Below are 16605 nucleotides of genomic sequence, written 5' to 3'. Positions count from 1 at the left end.
ACAGCCTTTTGCAACCTCAGCTCCCAACGCTGCAACTTATTGCGGAATAGAACGCAGGCAACTCCGTCAGCATCCAACGTCCGCAATCGCACTAATATAACTTAAAGAAACAAAGAGAACTGCCTCGCTCGAACAATCGTAGGACCACTGCGGATTGCCCTCGCTTTACTACCCGTAATAAAGTGTATCGTCGGAGAGACGAGATCACAGAAATCCGTTTCACATGTTTTTTGTGGAATGTGTAGGCAGAATTAAGTGTGGTCAAGCTCTACTCATGAACTATGCCCTCACCTCTTATTACACAGAAAGATTTATGCATCTTCAATGTCGTGAAAAATTGCCTTCAAAGAAAATATCCTAACCAAATTCTGGAACCGCAAAGGACCATTTAAAAAAGAATGTTAGTTTGAATGTTTTAATGTTTGTTAATTTGCACTCAGTACTCTGACCAGGGTCAAGCGTGGTGATGGGACACGACCCTCTCGAATACGACCTCCGATTAGCTGAAGAAGAAATCGAAAATGTGAAAATTGGTAGCTGAGAGAAACGACGAGAAGAAATTACCATATACTAGAAAATGCAAATTTCTTGAAATGCTGTTGAAATACTGGTATTGAAATATTTTCATTTTTATTCTATTTCTACTCTAAAATCTATGAATTAGCTTCAAATTTTGACTAAAGGACATAATGCGACCAGAAATAGGATAGTCAGGTGCATAGGTCGAATCAGAGAGGGACGAAGAAAAAAAAACAAGAAAAAAAAATCAACATTTTGTCCCTGCAATATGGCATTGTGTCTTCTCAGGTTCGGCTCCTGCTTGAGGCAAATTTTTTGCAAAAGAGATGCAAATTTGAAACAACTTCTAAGAAATGAAGAATTTAATTTTACGCAGTTCACAACAGTTTAAAGGTAAATTCAACAAAATTTAATAATAAAAAAGCTCAAATTCTCTGCATATTGTTAGGGAGATGGCGAATAACTCCGTCATAAGAGGACCAAAAGAAAAGTTGAGGTGGTTTTTAAGAAAAGAAGGTTTGTCCTAAAAAAACGTCCATTTTGGCGTATTTTTTCACCTCCTATTCTTTTTGGAATTTTGATGGGAGGAAGTTTGAAATTTCCTGAGTTTTTCTGGATTTGTCTCTTCTAAATTTTGAGAGAACCAGACGGTCCGGAAAGGAGAAATTTTGCACAGAGGGGTTCGCTTAGACCCCCCATCCGAATGTATGGGCGATTTTTTCGAAACGCCGTCCCATTTTTTTTAGAATGGAAAAAATCGCCAAAATCCCTATTTTCTCTCACGTGCCGAAAAGTGAGCAATTTCGAATAAAATTGGATAACCCGAAAAAGCTTAGAGCGAAGCAAGTGTTCTTCCAGTATGTTATAGTCGAGGATTTTCCCTATTAGATGCTGCATCAAACGTTCTCCAGGATCTTGCCGTTTTTTTTCAAAGCTTTGATAGGACAGTGTTCAGAAAAATGCCATTTTCCCATCTCTGTCCCATCAATATTCCAAAAAGAATAGGAGTTGAGAAAAAACAGCGATGTGATAGTTTCTGGGGCAAATCACCTCCTTTTAAAAACTACCTGAACTTTTTATTTTGGTCCTCTTATGACAAAGTTATTCGCGATATCTTAGATCTAGCAATGTGTACAGAATCTAAGCTTTTTTGGTCATTAAATTTCATTAAATTCACGTTTAAGCTGCTGTACACTATGTAAAATTAAATTCTTCATTTTTTAGAAGTTGTTTCAAGTTTCCATCTCCTTTGCAAAAATTTGCTTCAGTGGGGTGGCGATCCCGGGTGGTCTCATTATTATATTCCCGATACATTAGGCTACGTCAAAACGAAATGTTGATGCTTCCATTTTACTGTCCTACGCCTGAAACTAAATATAATATTTTCAAATTATGTTATCATTTAATATTATTTATTGTGATATTTTGTAATGTATGCAATTATTTAATTACTAGTTTGATTACTTCTGTGCTGGTTATCATGCTATCATCAATTCACAACTGGCCACCTTTCACTTGTCACTTGTCCTACTTTGTACTACTTGCAAATTTTCTCTCCCACCTCTTTGCGCTACGTTTACTGGCCTTTCATCACAAGTTTGGATCCTCATCTCCTTGCCCCAACCACTCCCAAGATCTCAGGGACTAGAGTCGCCGCGAAGCATACTGTGTCGGCTACACGTATTACGTCCTCGAGGTGGGCGGGGACTAGCACCCACCTCGGCCAATCGATGGGACCATGACGGGTAAGGAGATGGCGCCGACAAGTTCATTAAAGCTGTCTCTGAGTTTATCATTGCCTTTGCTATTTTTCTGGTGTAATTACACATTATTAGGATTATTTCATAGTTGCGACTTGCGATTTTTTGCGATAGAACCAGCCATTGGTTGGGACGCAAAGCCTCAGGTTGACGCAAGTTAAGTTCAGAAGCGATTGCATTTTGCTAAGACTACATATTTTTGCCTAATATTTGAGAAGACAGTTATAAGACAGTGTTAACATAGGTGTTTACAATAACTGGACCATTTTTCTATTTATCTTACGAACAAAGACTTTTGTTCAGCACTAAAGAACCTATCGGCTAGATGAAAACCATGAAACACTCATATACTGATTCATTTATTTTGAAAAACAAAAGTAAACAACATTTATGATCAACCTATTAACAATCCAAAAACGAAAACAATGGAAAGAAATAATCTATCGATTAGCGAAAATAGGGAAATTATCCTTGGAAAATGTAACGAACAAAGGAACCATCCATTCTTTTTCGTAGTTGGTTTTTTTTTTTTGATCGGGAGACAAATTGTCCAAGACAATGACAGTGAGGTGGGCTGAGTAAGTAGTTCCCTATTTTCACCGGATATAAGACCTCAGCTATCTTAGTAGTTGTTAAATCTTCGAAGTTAGTAGCGCTAATAAATGAAATTCTACCTAGATCTAACTAAGTCTAGTCTACGCCTAGTTACTTGAGGCCGACTTTGTGAACAGAGGAAATAAAATCCTTGCCGGACATGAGGTTTTTACCACAACTGTGCTGACAATTATTCCCAATCCCTTCCAAACTTTTGACTTGGGGATCGTGACTAGGGGATATGTGAACTGAAAGTGTTCATAATTCAAAATGTCAAAGCATATTTGCACGAAAGAAGGGTTCTAAAACGGACCGCCTACTGTTTCTTCGTCTTCTCATCCTCATAACCGTATCCCACATAGATAGTGTCTGGAAACGTGACATTGCACCTAGAAATTCCATAATAATTTATTTCGATCAAAAACCTTTTGAAATATACGACTCACCTTGGAATAGCCATTTTTAGTTGTCGAATAAAAGATAATCTATTCGAGACATAAGGTAGAAAATAAAAATGTGCTCGTTGAAGTGATTTCAATCGGCTCAACCAGTAAACGGCACCATCAGTGACAGAAGGGTTTAATACTATTTCCTATGAATAAGTCACAAAGAACTAATCGCCAACATTAGGAAAACTTTGAAACACTAACTATATCGCGTAGCGATCTCGCTGCTCGTCCTAGTGCTAGCTCCCGAATCGCTTCATCACCGAAGTAATCACAGAAATTCAGTTTTAATGCTTCTAATCGTCTGACATCGTGAAAATACTTGAACCCTTCATCTGCAATCGCCGAATCACTGGCGTTGACCTAGACAATTCCATAAGATAAAAAAAAATAAGCAAGTAAAGCATTCTGAGCAGATCCTAGTAACCTGGTCGTAGTTATCATTAAATCACACCTTGACTATGTGGACATGAGGGACATGCTTCCATTTCAAATCGTACTCTAGTTCAGTTGCGACACCCATCGAAAAGGGCGTATCAGAACTCTACAAAGATTTTCAACTCACTAGAACAATACACTTTAAAGCCCAAAACGAGTTAGTGTTTTGCCCTACATACAATGTCGATGTTATATAATACATCAAAACAAGAAGAAAAATCTAACCTTTTCCTCGAGTTTTTCCTTTATGTACTTCTTCATCTGTCGGATAGACTTTATTTGTCGATTATCACTCATTAGCACCTTCAACAATAACTTATAGACGAGAACAAATGCTAAGAGTGCTTAGGAATTACGGACTTCAGTGGATCCACATTCCATTAACCATTCCAAACATGCCAGATCTGGACCAATTTCATTTACACGATCTTCATTGAATCTAAGAGTAGAAATGTAGGTACAACCACAGATCAGAGCTCAGAAGCACAAAAACGGGAAAATCTGTTCAAATTTAATCTCCACTCACTTATTCGACAACACTTCTGCTATTTTCCGGCGCAAACTGTAAATTTTAATCGGAGCAAAGATTCTTGCAGATCGCGACTGGATAACATCGACTGATAGACTCTCAAAAAAGAACGTTGTCCGCAACAAACTTCTATACTGTATTTATGAATCTCTTATATTTGTACTCTGTGCTGACTATCACAAAATGGAGGAGATTGGCGACTTCTTAGCGTACTTACCAAAAGCCGAAGCAAAAACTCACCGTAAGAAGAGGCAATGCTCTGGTCAGAAGCACAGCATGTCGAAAGCTGTGTAGAGATGCGAGCATCGACAGATGTGACAAACGCCCTGCGCTACGCTTCTTCTTCTATCTCTCCGTGGCTACTGAGGAATCTCTACCTATAACACCCTTGTTATTGATATCATTACGATAACAAAATATTATAGGTGATTCATTGCCTTTTGATAAAATTGAATTGTAAACGAAAAGCGTTTACCTAGTAACTTGTGACAATTGAGGCGTCTAAGGGATGCATGCGGTGATTCAGCTAAAGGAAAAATTATAAGAATATATAGAACAATTGCAATTCAGCAATATCTAGCGCATATCTAACAGCTGAGATTTAAGAGTGTTACCCACAATAAGATCAAGGAAGTTTTCACGTAGAAATTTTATTCAAAATTTAAAAACATGCTATTCAACAATAACAATGTAAACAATGACTCTCACAACCCGTTTCGGTGAGCAAATTGATGCCCTAGGTAAACAAATGAAAAAAAAAACACATAGGAAGTCAACTTAGCAGGGAATCCTATCAATAACAATTGAAAGAACAAGTACGTAAGAAAATAAAAACATCAAAATAATGCATAAAATAAAAATTACTCCAACTTCTTCTTCTTACTTTCCATCAAATCCTTGTCATTATCTTCACATGCTCTCTTTAGGACAGCATCAGTCTCTTTTTTGAACAGAAAATCCCAAGACAAATTCAGTTGCACACAGAACATCTCTTTTCGAGAAGAAACAGTACGCACCTGAAAGTTAAAATCTTCGGGGAAAGATGAAAGGAAGAAAGTAGTCAAAATAGCCAATAAAATAAAGATACCAAATAAGACAATAATAATGAGTAGAAACTGAGAAGATTTCCTACATGATGAATTAAATCTATAGAAGCCTCTTCTTCCCTCAGAAATTCTCTGACCATTTCTTGGGCTCGTTGTTCATACCATTTTTCAGGGACATCTTGGTGAGCCTAGAACCAGCTTACGAATAAGCGATCAGAATAAATTCAAATCAACTGTAAGTTTATGATCGATGAAAAACACAATAACCCAACCTTTGCAAATAGATAGCAGTAAGCTTTTATAGGAAAGTTGGGGGCAGTTTCAACGCCATCGTGTTTTGAAAGCATCCCGCGAAAAGATGGAAGAAAGTTAACTGCATAAGCGGGCAAGTTCATCATTACATGCACTCCAGATGGTTTCTCTTCCTCTTCTACAGAGCAGGTGATTTTCTGAAATTAATTCTGAAAATTATTAAAATCGTAGATAAATTTGCTTTATTGTGGATTTCTATTCAAAACATAATAAAAACACAATAATACTATCATCTGCAACTCTAAAATCAGGAGTAAAAAGTGAAAAAAATCAAGATCAATAAGAACCTTGCTCAGGTCATCTGCCATTGGTCCACGAATGAAATCAGCCGCATCAAGGTTCAAAACCTCAATTTTCTCGGGAGGTATCTTTAAAAAAATCACTGTGATTTATGCTAAACGCACAACATAACTAAGAAGATGTCATCGTTTGAAAAATAGTACCATTGAGAACTTGGAACGTACTTTATTTAGAGAAATATTCTTTTTCAACCACAAAACGCTTTCTGGGTTGAGATCATTAGCGAGAGCACGACGGATTCGTCCTTTCCTTATAGCAGGTAGAACGAATGGACCCACTCCAGCACAAGCATCATAAACTGAAATGTGTTGATCGAAACCTTACAGCGACTCCCTGGCGGAAAACTTATTCATTGGAGGGAAATACGAAGCTTACCTACTGACTTCGAATCAAACATTCTCACTATCCGTTCATGCTCATGGCTTAGGCGTGAATTCCAAAACACCTAAGGTAAATATCACATTTTGGTTACTAACGTTAAGAACATCACTGAAAAACAAGATGATACATCTAATATGATACAGTACCTTTGAGAAATCTAGCCGATATCTCACACCGTCTTCGGTCACTTCTGTTACGTAGTCCGCATCCCCAGCTAGCAAATCTAGTTCGAAATTCCTGTATTCGTTCGTGATTCCGTCAATTTTGTTAACAACAGTCCTGAACGAGAAAATGTTTGGCCGGTAGAGATGTGAAGTCCAAGCTAACTGAACTCACCTACATTTCCCGACTTTTTCAAGAAGTATCTGTCCAATTACTTTTTTGAACGGCAATAAGTTGTCCCTTAAATTAACGTGAACGATATGCCCGGCTTGGCTGTAACTGCTGAAAGTAGAGTATAGAGTAGAGGAACCTTATGGAGAAAAAGCTTAAAGGTGTTTTCTAACGGACCTGAAGTCCAACTCTTTCGGAAGCACCGCTTTCAGGATTCTTCGCAAATCCCAATCTTCGAATGTTATTTGGACTGTTCGAGGTTCCCATCGTAAATCAATATCTGAGGTGATAATTGTTGATCCCAAATCAAAGATTTAAAGAGAAGAACGTAGAGTAGTGCTCCTACGTTGGTAGTGCATAAGTAACGTCAAAACTCTACTAAAAGAATTCTTTACAGCGCTAGAATTAGTCCATTTCAAGCTCTGTGCCACCTACCTCCGGCGTACTCCTTTATCATTTTCTCGATCTGCTCCTTTAATTCATGAGAATCCTCATTTACAAGGTTGGGATCGAACATGAACAGTTTCTGCTTAGGATCCTCTGCATTTGATATACCCTAAAAGAAAAGTGACAAAAACGTGCAAAAATCTGCTAAAGCGATAGGAATATAAGAATCATAGAAACGTGGCGAAATACTTGTGAAGAAAAAAAAATGTTCTGAAACTGACCTTCACTCTCCCAAGATTTTTGAACAAATACTTCTCCAACCGAACTTTCCGTTGAATAATTGAAACTTTTGAGGCTTCTACTCGAAGTGCATGTAGGGTGATGTTAGTTCTGAATGATAAATACATCAATTAAGCATCATCGCTTTTAGCAACAATACCTCGAATAAGAGAATAGTTAACGCACGAAAACGGTTCCTTCTGCAAATCAGTCATCCCACGGACAGCCTCTGGGATTTGCAGAATGGAATTTCGGACTGGTGCTAAGTGAAGTCCGTTTTTATCTTTGTCCGCTGCGCTTGATGAAGTCATCCGAGCTGTTTTATTGTTCTTCAGGGTCAAACCAACGCAGGTTTTGGGAAGGAAAGAGCTCTGATGAGGAACTACGTGAGCAGTGCAATGTATCACATAATATTCCAAGCTGTTTTACACAGTTTGGACACCGTCACTAATGATTCACCTACCCTTCTCAAGCCGATAATAGGTTTACTAGACGAGAACAAGCGTAGAACTCCACAGAAAGAGTTGTTTGAGAAAATAATATTCATAGAAGCAACAGTTCCCCCTAGAGTTTGAACGCCAAAATTTGTTTTGCGTGCAATGCAGAACTATGCAATGACCGTATTAGAAAATCAATTTTGAAATTTCTGCAGGCGCTCTGGCAGGCAGTTGGTAGCAGTTCTAGTTCTCGTTATGTCTAGTTTTACAGAATAGTGCATTAAAATGCAACTCCATTGAGTTTGTATTTATTTTGGTGCTCTTCGTTAATTAGGTCTTCTAATTTTAGTCCCGAAGGGCCTCCCAGTAGGTCCTGTGAGAATTTTGTCATATTTAACCTCCCAAGAGTAGCTAATTCATGTTACGCTTCATTAATTCCTGTTAAGCTCGTTCGATAAAGAGGTAGCTTTGCACTCTGTGGTGCCTTTCTTGTTTTCGCATTCGTCTTTCCAACGCTATTTGTAACTCCTTATCAAATGAGCAAGATAATAGATTTTTTCTTGAATTTATCATGAATTCGTTCATTTGAACAAAATGTACTTATTACAGTCAACGTGAACCGACCGAAGCGGTCGGTGCTATGTTTGGACGTCTAAATGGGGTGGTGTTCACGTTATTGGTGTTCCTGACGTCATTCCTTGGATCGATATTTATGCTTTTTCCACTTTTACCGTTTGCTTATTATGGATCTAAGTTTTGGCGAACCTGCGCTGACAGGCTTGTTGGCTATTGGCTCACTTTTCCTGCAGTAAGTGTTGATATTATTTCATTTTTCAGTTCTTTCAATTGATAGTAGTTGATTGCAATATGCTTGAACATAATCCCAGCATAAATCAACCACATTCCAGTCTCTGGTTGAGTATATCTTCGGTTCAAGTTTTCATGTGACCGGTGACCTTATCTTGCGTGACAAACCAGCTTTAATTATAATGAATCATAGAACCAGGTTTGTTAGGGTTTTGTAATTCTTCGTAGTTCTTGTCAGTTTTCGTCCTGCACTTCAACAGACTTTCAGACTAGACTGGCTGTTTTTATGGAACGCTTTATACAAAATGGACCCCTTGCTCCTTACAACCGAAAAAATTTCTTTGAAGGTAAAGATTGTGAAATGAATATGTTTTCTGCGCTGTAGGTCTACCCTTTCTTATCTTCTCTCCATTTCGTAACTATGAACTCTGTGATAAGAGTTGATAGTAAGAGAGGGCTAGCCTACGCTTTTGTAGTAGAGCTCTGTGCACTGTGCGTTTCATATGTATACAAGAGCATAACATTTATACCTTGCACTTTTTTGTATTGATTTTGCTTCATGTTAAACTCGGTATTTGATCTGAACTGTCTCAGGCTCCTCTCAAGCGTATTCCTGGCGCCGGTTGGGCAATGGGCTGCGGATCGTTTATCTTTCTTGACAGAAACTTCGAATTAGACAAATGTACAATCGCTTCTTCTATAGCATATTACAAGGAGTCCGACAATAACTACCAGGTGTGCAAACTTTGCTGCAGAGATTGTTTTTCCCCCTATTTTCCTCTATTTTTCTAGAAGAACGTTTTATCTACACGTCTTCTTCTTTTTCTTGGCTAGCCATGTAATTCGCTAATAATAAAGGCCTTATCACTACGTTTTAATTCAGTGTTCGAACTTTCCCGCTCCTTTCTAAAGATTCTCAAACACAGTGTCGTATATGAAAATCAGTAAGCATAACATTATGTAAACCATCGCTGGAAATCTATTTTTCTTATTTGAAAGATTTCGTATGCGCGCGAAACGAATTTTGTTCTGTTCCTTATTTGTACAGACAGCTTATTCACAAAATTGTCATTATCAGTGAGGAATAACTTTTTTTTTGTTTGAACAGGTCTATTGTCTTACTTTTGATCTTTCTATACATGACTTTCACTTCCAAAAAAGTTAACTGTTCTAGTTTTTAGCTGCTGTTATTCCCTGAGGGAACTGATCGCGGTGCCCGAGCTGTTGCTCAAAGTGATGCTTTCGCCAGAGAAAATGGCCTACCTCAGTATGATTACGTGCTCCACCCAAGAACTACCGGTTTCAACTATCTCTTGGATGTCATGCGAAAGTGTACGTTTGACGCTTCTCCTTTACATTATACATAGTCATTTCGGAATGGAATCACAAAAAGTACTTCTTACAGCACAGTACATTTCTTATGTTTACGACATCACCATAGCATATGCAGATACAATAATAGATTCTGAAATGCGACTTTTGAAAGAAGGTGTATTTCCGAAGGTAAGACTTCTTTCAGGGCATTTACTTCTAATATCCTCTATGCCCTTCTTGTTTTTCTACGTGCGTTTTTTTTTTTTGCAATCTCTCATTCAGTCATATTATCATTTACTTCCTTTTTGTATTTTCAGTTGCTAGCTTGGCTTTTTTTAAACATCATATCATCAGTATGTCCTCGCCTTGTTTGTATTTGTATTGTTGGCTTGAAACATACTTCATCCATGTATTATGCCAATCACCTGCATTCTCATTTTTCCTAGAGAAAATGACTCCGTGTTCAGAATGTGCATTTTGACGTCAAAAAATATGATATTGGTGAGATTCCAACTGATCCCGAAAAAAGCGCTACTTGGCTCAAGGAATTGTGGCTCACAAAAGAAAGAAGGCTAAAGAAGTAGGATTTCGTGATCTTAGTATTTTTTCTTCGGTAGTCTCCGCTTGTATTGTTTCAGATTCTATGAAGCTGATACTCATAAGCGACGTTTAGACCCAAGTGGAGAAGGTTATTTGTGGCCGGTAAGTGTTCTCTTTTTCCACTAGTAGGTGCGCAGTTACGTTGTTAGGTGTTTCTCTGGAAGTTGTGTGTTAGGTTCTAAATAAGTTGGTTTGCTTGTTGTTTTAGATCTATACGGTCTACAGGATCTCAGTAATCTGAGTTAGTAGATGAAATAAAAAATTCAAAAAAAAATTAAAAATAAAAAAGAAGTAATATTAATGTTCTTCTTAGTCTTCTCTAAATTATTTTATTTCCGTTTGTAAAGGTGGCATTGTAAAGTACAAAAATTACGATAATTGGTTACAAAAAACGTTCTTTTTTTGGTTTGTGGAATTATTTTTCTGGCGGTTTTCTTTTACTAATTCTATGAATCTAGGATATTACTTACCGTTATTCAACATTTTCTCTACTTTGAAGTTTTTCTTTGTTTCCACTAACATCGGTTGCCGACAATATGCAGCACAAGTGTGGCTCTGGCGTAGAGAACGGTGTTGATAGTCGTGTTGTGCTACAACTATGGGTTGTAGTGACCTTGACGGTGTCTGTTCTGTGAACAAATTGCGAAACTTTGTCAAGGGACTGTGAAGAAGCGTTCCAAATGTTCTTGAGACGTCCTCCATTTTTTTGAGCGCCACTCCATTTCGAACTTTCATTGCGAATTTGTTTACCACTAGATTTGGTAGCTAACAGGTTTTCAGAGGTACCACTCCGCACTAACTGGCTGTTCCACCTCAACCCGAAGTTAGCGAGGGATTTCACTCCCGTTTCACTTTTTTTTTAGTTTCAGGCAAACTGAAGACCCTTGTTGATGCGTGCATACAGTTGCCGTCGTGCATGATTTGATTAGGGTTTTTCATAGTAGTGGTCGTCTCTCCCGAGAACTAACATGTTCAGTGGCGACTGTATGTCGTTTTCATTAAAACTGATTAGCACCGTTCCAACTGAACAAACACCAACACGAGAGAATTTTGCGAGACATTCCATTCTGTGTCGGAACTACAATAAGTCCGTTGGAAAACAGATAGGTGTGTAGCATTCCATCTTACTGAAAAAGGTGTAATACTTTAAGTTAATCGGTAGTACTATTTTATGCTGCTGCCACATTTTTAAAACGTTTTTTTCTTGTGAAATTTCTTGTATGATCTCTAACGAAAAGGGCAATTTTCTCAAGAACACCAATAATGAGCTTTTTCAAAGATAGATACATAACTTGGTTGCAATACTGTCACCAAAAGGGCTGCTAGTGTTGGCTTCAACTAATACAAGACTTGAATATGTGTGAACGTGTCATTTTCTCAATTATTTCTTCCTTCACTATAAGCTTCAACACTTTTACTTATTTACGAAGGTAAACATTGCTCATAATGCAATTCCAATTTTACTTATGTAATATTGAAGACAATTACCTTAATTTTGCACTATTTGCCGATTTTGTTTCTTTTCGGACGGATTTATCTCAAAATTTTAAGTGAAAAACGCAAACAACACTTTGTGCCGTCTTGTTAAGAATAGGGAAAACTGGCGACGTGAATAGAGTGATCGTGTGGCTGATAGTCAGGGCAAATGGGGAAACCCAAGAGAAAGGGAAGACGCTGACCTTGGGATCATCCGTTCGCAGTTCTAGAACACGATCTTTGTGCTCTATTATTAACTCGCAAAACTTATAAATTCGACCTACAGTTGAGTCATGGCTCTCTTTATTTCTTAGTTAAGCTAAGTTTCTAAGTTAAGTTGAGAAGCGGAATATTCTTTGCACTGAAGAGGTTTTTTTTTTAAATCATTCCGACTCCTCCAACACTGTTACTTCCTTATTTTGTTTTCTTCATAGTCTTGAAATTATTGTTGTATTATTTGGTAACTATGCTTTGAGACTGAACTTTTCAAATGAAAGGAATCCTTACCACTTTTGCCTATTGCTTTTGCCTTATTTTCGTTCTCTTCCTTTCAAATAGTGGTTCGGCGAAAATCACCTTAAAGTAATGTTCGATACGAGTTCCTGTAGAGCTGAATACTGAATTTCTCAGAAAACTGCTGTTGGTCAAGTATGGAGTGCTTTTATACTCTTTTATGTGCTATTGTTAAATGCAAACAGACAATTCGATGATTTCAGGTGAAAACGCAAGGTTTCGGTTACTACCTGGCGTTTGGATTCTGGATTATGGTGACGACCATGTGGCTGCATTCGATTTACTCGTATTACATAATCCGTCTATATGTTGTAGTTGTTTCCTTGTTTTATTTGTATGTATTACGGCGATATAACGGAATAGAATTTCTAGTTATGAAGTGGTTTGCTGCTAGAAGGAAGCCCTCAGTCTAGAGTCCTCAAAGAGCTGTCTTCTCATATTTCGTTCTTTTTTTTCGGTACTTTTTTTGTTCCTTTATGTTAAGAGTGAATTTCAGTAGCTGTTCAGTCTTTCCGTTGTGAATTGGTTTTCGGTTTTATTCGAACTTCAGCGGTGACCTTGTGGCTGTCACTAGAATGTGCTGTCAAAAAACTCTGACATTGTTGGCGCATTCGAATAGTTTGTTTAGGTTTTGGTTAGCACTTCTCTTTTCCATGAAAACGTGTCCTTCATCTTAACCAGTGTAAATGACCACCTCTGATCATCATTTTTCAACTGGTTGTGATCTTCATGAATCCCAAACTAGTCATGTATAAAAGTGACTGATGTGCTAGTTTCTTTTTTGTGTCTGCATTAATGTTTCTTTTATATTATCAGCGATAATGTAAAAGTGCTTTCTGGCTTGATTTTAGCTATCGCTTCGGTTTTGTCCTCAACATTTCTACGCCGATTTTTGATGCTTTACTCATTTGATCCATAGGATGCGCTTATTTTTGAATTTGCGCTTTATTTCGTTAGTGCACATATCTTTACTACTTACTTGAAGACTCGGATTTTGCAGAATTCAGTTAGGGTGGTTTGCTCAGTTACTGAAAAGAACAGCTTTCTTCCGTGCGTCAAGTGTTTCTTTCTTCTTCCTCATACGAATTCCTAGCTAATGAGTGAATGGGAGGTCTCGCTGTTGTTTGGCTGGCAACAATATCCACTGCTGTGGATTCTTCAATTGAGGCTTTAGGCGTCGGGGGAGTTATTGATTCATAGAAGACAGAGCTGTGAAACTGACAACATTTTGTTTTGAAAATAAGAGCAGAAGCAGTCCGAAGACTCGCTGGCCTTGGACGTATACATTTGCATATCCCTGTTCACAATTTATTTGACGCCGTATCCAGTGCTAGTTTAGAAAGGTGTTAAGAAATCAATTTTAGCCGTGTTCATGTGCTTGTGAGATGATTTGGGATGAGACTCTGCAAATCTTCTTTGAACATTTCGAATTTGAACTTTGAGCAACTTATCTTAATAATCTGCTGATTTCTGAAAGGCCTGGGAAGTGTGCCATCGTTCGTCTTGTGAATAACATAACAATTTGTGATTTCTTTAGTTTCAGTTGCATCAATATTGCGAGAGGTTAACGAAAATCAGAGTAGCTTGTCGTGTGTGCGATTGGAAATGTATATTGATCATGTCGGAAGAATGCAGTTAGGTGGATAACGCTGTAGGGACTGGAACATAACCCATATGTTATACATTAGTGAGGATATGAGGTAGTTGTAAAATTCTTAACGCATTACATTCGCAGATCATCAACCATAACGTTTCTTTTTCTTTGCTGCTCGCCATTCAGTGGAATCACGGACAAAGGAATCTCTGTTGATAGTGAAGAGAGCGAAGCGACACTTTCCCTTATTTGTGTTGTAAATTCAGCAGTTGCTTTCCTGATCGAACTAGCCATCTCGCCGCGTCACCCAAGAATGGCAATTTGTCATTTCACGTTCACGATGATAATGTATTTTAACGCGGACCACCGTTTGCGGAATATTTGCTCAGCCATATTACGGAATAATCGCTGATAATGCTGACGTTTTTGACGTTCGCTAGGAATGCTGGAACTAGAAATTGATTTTTTTTTGCAAGTTCGATTGAAGTCACGCTTTTACACAATGAATATTAAAGTTAGGGAAGAATCGAGTGAGACAGTTGTCACGTTTTCTTGCATTCCCGATCCCTTTCAGTATAAGAAATGCTTTAAGGCACTTTTCATTGTGTGCTGCTTCGTATGACCGTCAGCAGGTGTTTCATCTGGTGGTTTTTTTCACTAATAAATCCTTTTTCTTCTACTTTCTATCTTTATTAGATCAATTATTGATCTCCTGCGGACGAGATATGGAAGGAAACTACGTTTGTACCAGCACATTACAATCATTTTCATTCGTTCAACATGCCATCTATTTTCTTTTCATGAACGAGTAATGTGCTTTAGAAGGCAATTTTTTTCCGCCGTACATCTCTTTTTCTTTCATTGAATCAATGTGACGGAAATTTGGTATCATTTTAAGCATATCGTATGCAGAATTGTATTTGCATGAAAAGAACTCTGGATAGCACATCAAAAATGTCTGGAAAAGATCAGAATGAGATGTACCTACCTGAAATACCAGAATTTACCAGTTTAGATTTTATTTGAAGATGGGAGCTGGAGAACCACCAGTCATGGCTGCTGGGCAAACGATTTGCGTTCGGTTAAGGGGTTGGGCGTTTTGCTTTTTTACGTTGATCTCTGCTTTGCTAGGTAATTTTCACAAGTTTTTTTTTTCTCGTACATTTCGTTTCCCTAAAAATCAACTTCTCCTTTGCAGGATCCATTTATATTATTACACCGCTACTTCCACTGATAGTCCTTAGACCAAAATTATGGCGTAAATGTATGGATCGCTTAATTGGAATATGGGTGGTTATGCCTGGGGTGAGTCAAACGTTTTGGACACTATTTGAACTTTTTGTGGTCTTTCTTATTGGCTTTCAAGTGATTTCAAGGACACTTCTGGATGGAGTCAATAAGGAAGTTTAGAGCTGTTCTCAGCTGGGTTTTTGCATGCATGATGCTCGTGGCTGCAGACCGTTTTCGTTTGAGGTCACGTAGGGTGCTACTTCCCAATTCAAGGGCTGCAATGATCGTTGCGACATCGATAACGTCACCTCTTCACATAGAGACATTGTTTATAGAGTTAACACTGACAACTTTTCCTTAACATCTCCAATCGAAGAAATCAATGTGAGAACAAATCATCTGCAACTGCTTTTATAGTTAAACTGGTTTCTTTGTTTTCTCTGCAGGTGCCAAAGAGCAAATTAATGTTCGTGTTAAAGTGGCGGATACATTGATTACGAGCCTATAAAAGTAAATAAAAATGTTCCAGTCTCTTATGAGCTACGTTTTCGGCGCAAAAGTTCGCGTGCGCGGCGATATGATCGATCACAGCAAGCCGGCGGTTATAATTATGAACCACAGAACAAGGTACACACACAGTCGCTTTGTGGTTGAACGATCAAACCGATAAACTTCAGGTTAGATTGGTTGTATTTCTGGAATGCGCTCTACAAAATGGATCCATGGCTGTGCACATCGGAGAAGATTACCTTAAAAGGGATCTTAAAATATCTACCTGGAGCAGGTTTGACTTCGAGTTTTAGAAGTTTGAACTTTACGAAATTTATGAAAGACACCATATTATAGTATTACTATAGATGTCTTTGCATTCATCTACTTTAGTGCCACCTTTTATTTTAAAATTGGTTCAAGTGCGGGGGGATATTCTTCACTATCCATACTTTTTTCTCCGAAAATTAAGAATTTCACATTTCATTGTTCTGGAATCGTTGCATTGTCCTTTGAGATGCAACTGTTCAGCGCAAAGATCACAAGTACAAGTTCATGTTGTTATTTGTCTCGTTCTCAATCAATAGCTGCTGAAGTTTCGAAAGGATAGAATCTTTCAGTCTACATTTCTCCCAATAAGCGGATAGCTATCTTTTTTCAAAAGAAGACATAGCGTTCATCTACTCTCTACTTCTATTTTTTTAAAGTTATTTTTTGGAAAGCTTTTAGCAGTGGTCAGTTTGGACATTTGCGATAGTATTGATATCTAGAATTTTTCGAAATATTAACGAAATATTTTGGCACATTAATATTTGTTCGAG

The 16605-nt window shown here is 37.9% G+C and overlaps 3 protein-coding genes across 6 annotated transcripts; 1 reads left to right on the top strand and 2 right to left on the bottom strand.

The window, feature by feature from the left end:
- Positions 1-2984: 2984 nt before the first annotated feature.
- RB195_015744 (uncharacterized protein) lies at positions 2985-4592 on the bottom strand (the record flags this gene model as incomplete). Of its 2 annotated transcripts, XM_064206603.1 has the most annotated exons (10): positions 2985-3121; positions 3187-3189; positions 3222-3262; positions 3320-3465; positions 3524-3682; positions 3774-3863; positions 3983-4060; positions 4118-4196; positions 4284-4384; positions 4527-4592. In XM_064206603.1, 10 exons carry the CDS (start codon positions 4590-4592, stop codon positions 2985-2987), a joined length of 900 nt encoding a protein of 299 aa, XP_064062483.1. The 2 variants fall into 2 exon arrangements, with proteins under 2 accessions (XP_064062483.1, XP_064062484.1); XM_064206602.1 differs by lacking the exons at positions 2985-3121; positions 3187-3189 and having other exon boundaries at positions 3190-3262.
- A 39-nt stretch (positions 4593-4631) lies between these two features.
- Positions 4632-7871, bottom strand: RB195_015743 (uncharacterized protein; the record flags this gene model as incomplete). 2 transcript variants are annotated; one of them, XM_064206601.1, is made up of 15 exons in its annotated part: positions 4632-4663; positions 4762-4812; positions 5170-5302; positions 5419-5520; positions 5605-5781; positions 5932-6012; positions 6109-6242; positions 6320-6389; positions 6472-6604; positions 6662-6769; positions 6836-6938; positions 7094-7214; positions 7327-7435; positions 7511-7695; positions 7788-7871. In XM_064206601.1, 15 exons carry the CDS (start codon positions 7869-7871, stop codon positions 4632-4634), a joined length of 1623 nt encoding a protein of 540 aa, XP_064062481.1. The 2 variants fall into 2 exon arrangements, with proteins under 2 accessions (XP_064062481.1, XP_064062482.1); XM_064206600.1 differs by lacking the exons at positions 4632-4663; positions 4762-4812 and having other exon boundaries at positions 5147-5302.
- Positions 7872-8401: 530 nt separating this feature from the next.
- On the top strand, positions 8402-16554 carry RB195_015742 (uncharacterized protein; the record flags this gene model as incomplete). Of its 2 annotated transcripts, XM_064206598.1 has the most annotated exons (14): positions 8402-8569; positions 8670-8767; positions 8837-8915; positions 9163-9303; positions 9750-9900; positions 9974-10071; positions 10350-10462; positions 10521-10584; positions 12675-12725; positions 15094-15196; positions 15264-15370; positions 15825-15922; positions 15973-16079; positions 16514-16554. In XM_064206598.1, the coding sequence occupies 14 exons, from the start codon at positions 8402-8404 to the stop codon at positions 16552-16554; spliced, it is 1419 nt and encodes a 472-aa protein (XP_064062479.1). The 2 variants fall into 2 exon arrangements, with proteins under 2 accessions (XP_064062479.1, XP_064062480.1); XM_064206599.1 differs by lacking the exon at positions 16514-16554 and having other exon boundaries at positions 15973-16141.
- Positions 16555-16605: the final 51 nt, after the last annotated feature.

The sequence above is a fragment of the Necator americanus genome, chromosome V (genome assembly GCF_031761385.1).
Source record: "Necator americanus strain Aroian chromosome V, whole genome shotgun sequence".
Classification (NCBI taxonomy): Eukaryota; Metazoa; Nematoda; class Chromadorea; order Rhabditida; family Ancylostomatidae; genus Necator; species Necator americanus.
This window is presented reverse-complemented; position numbering and strand designations above follow the sequence as displayed.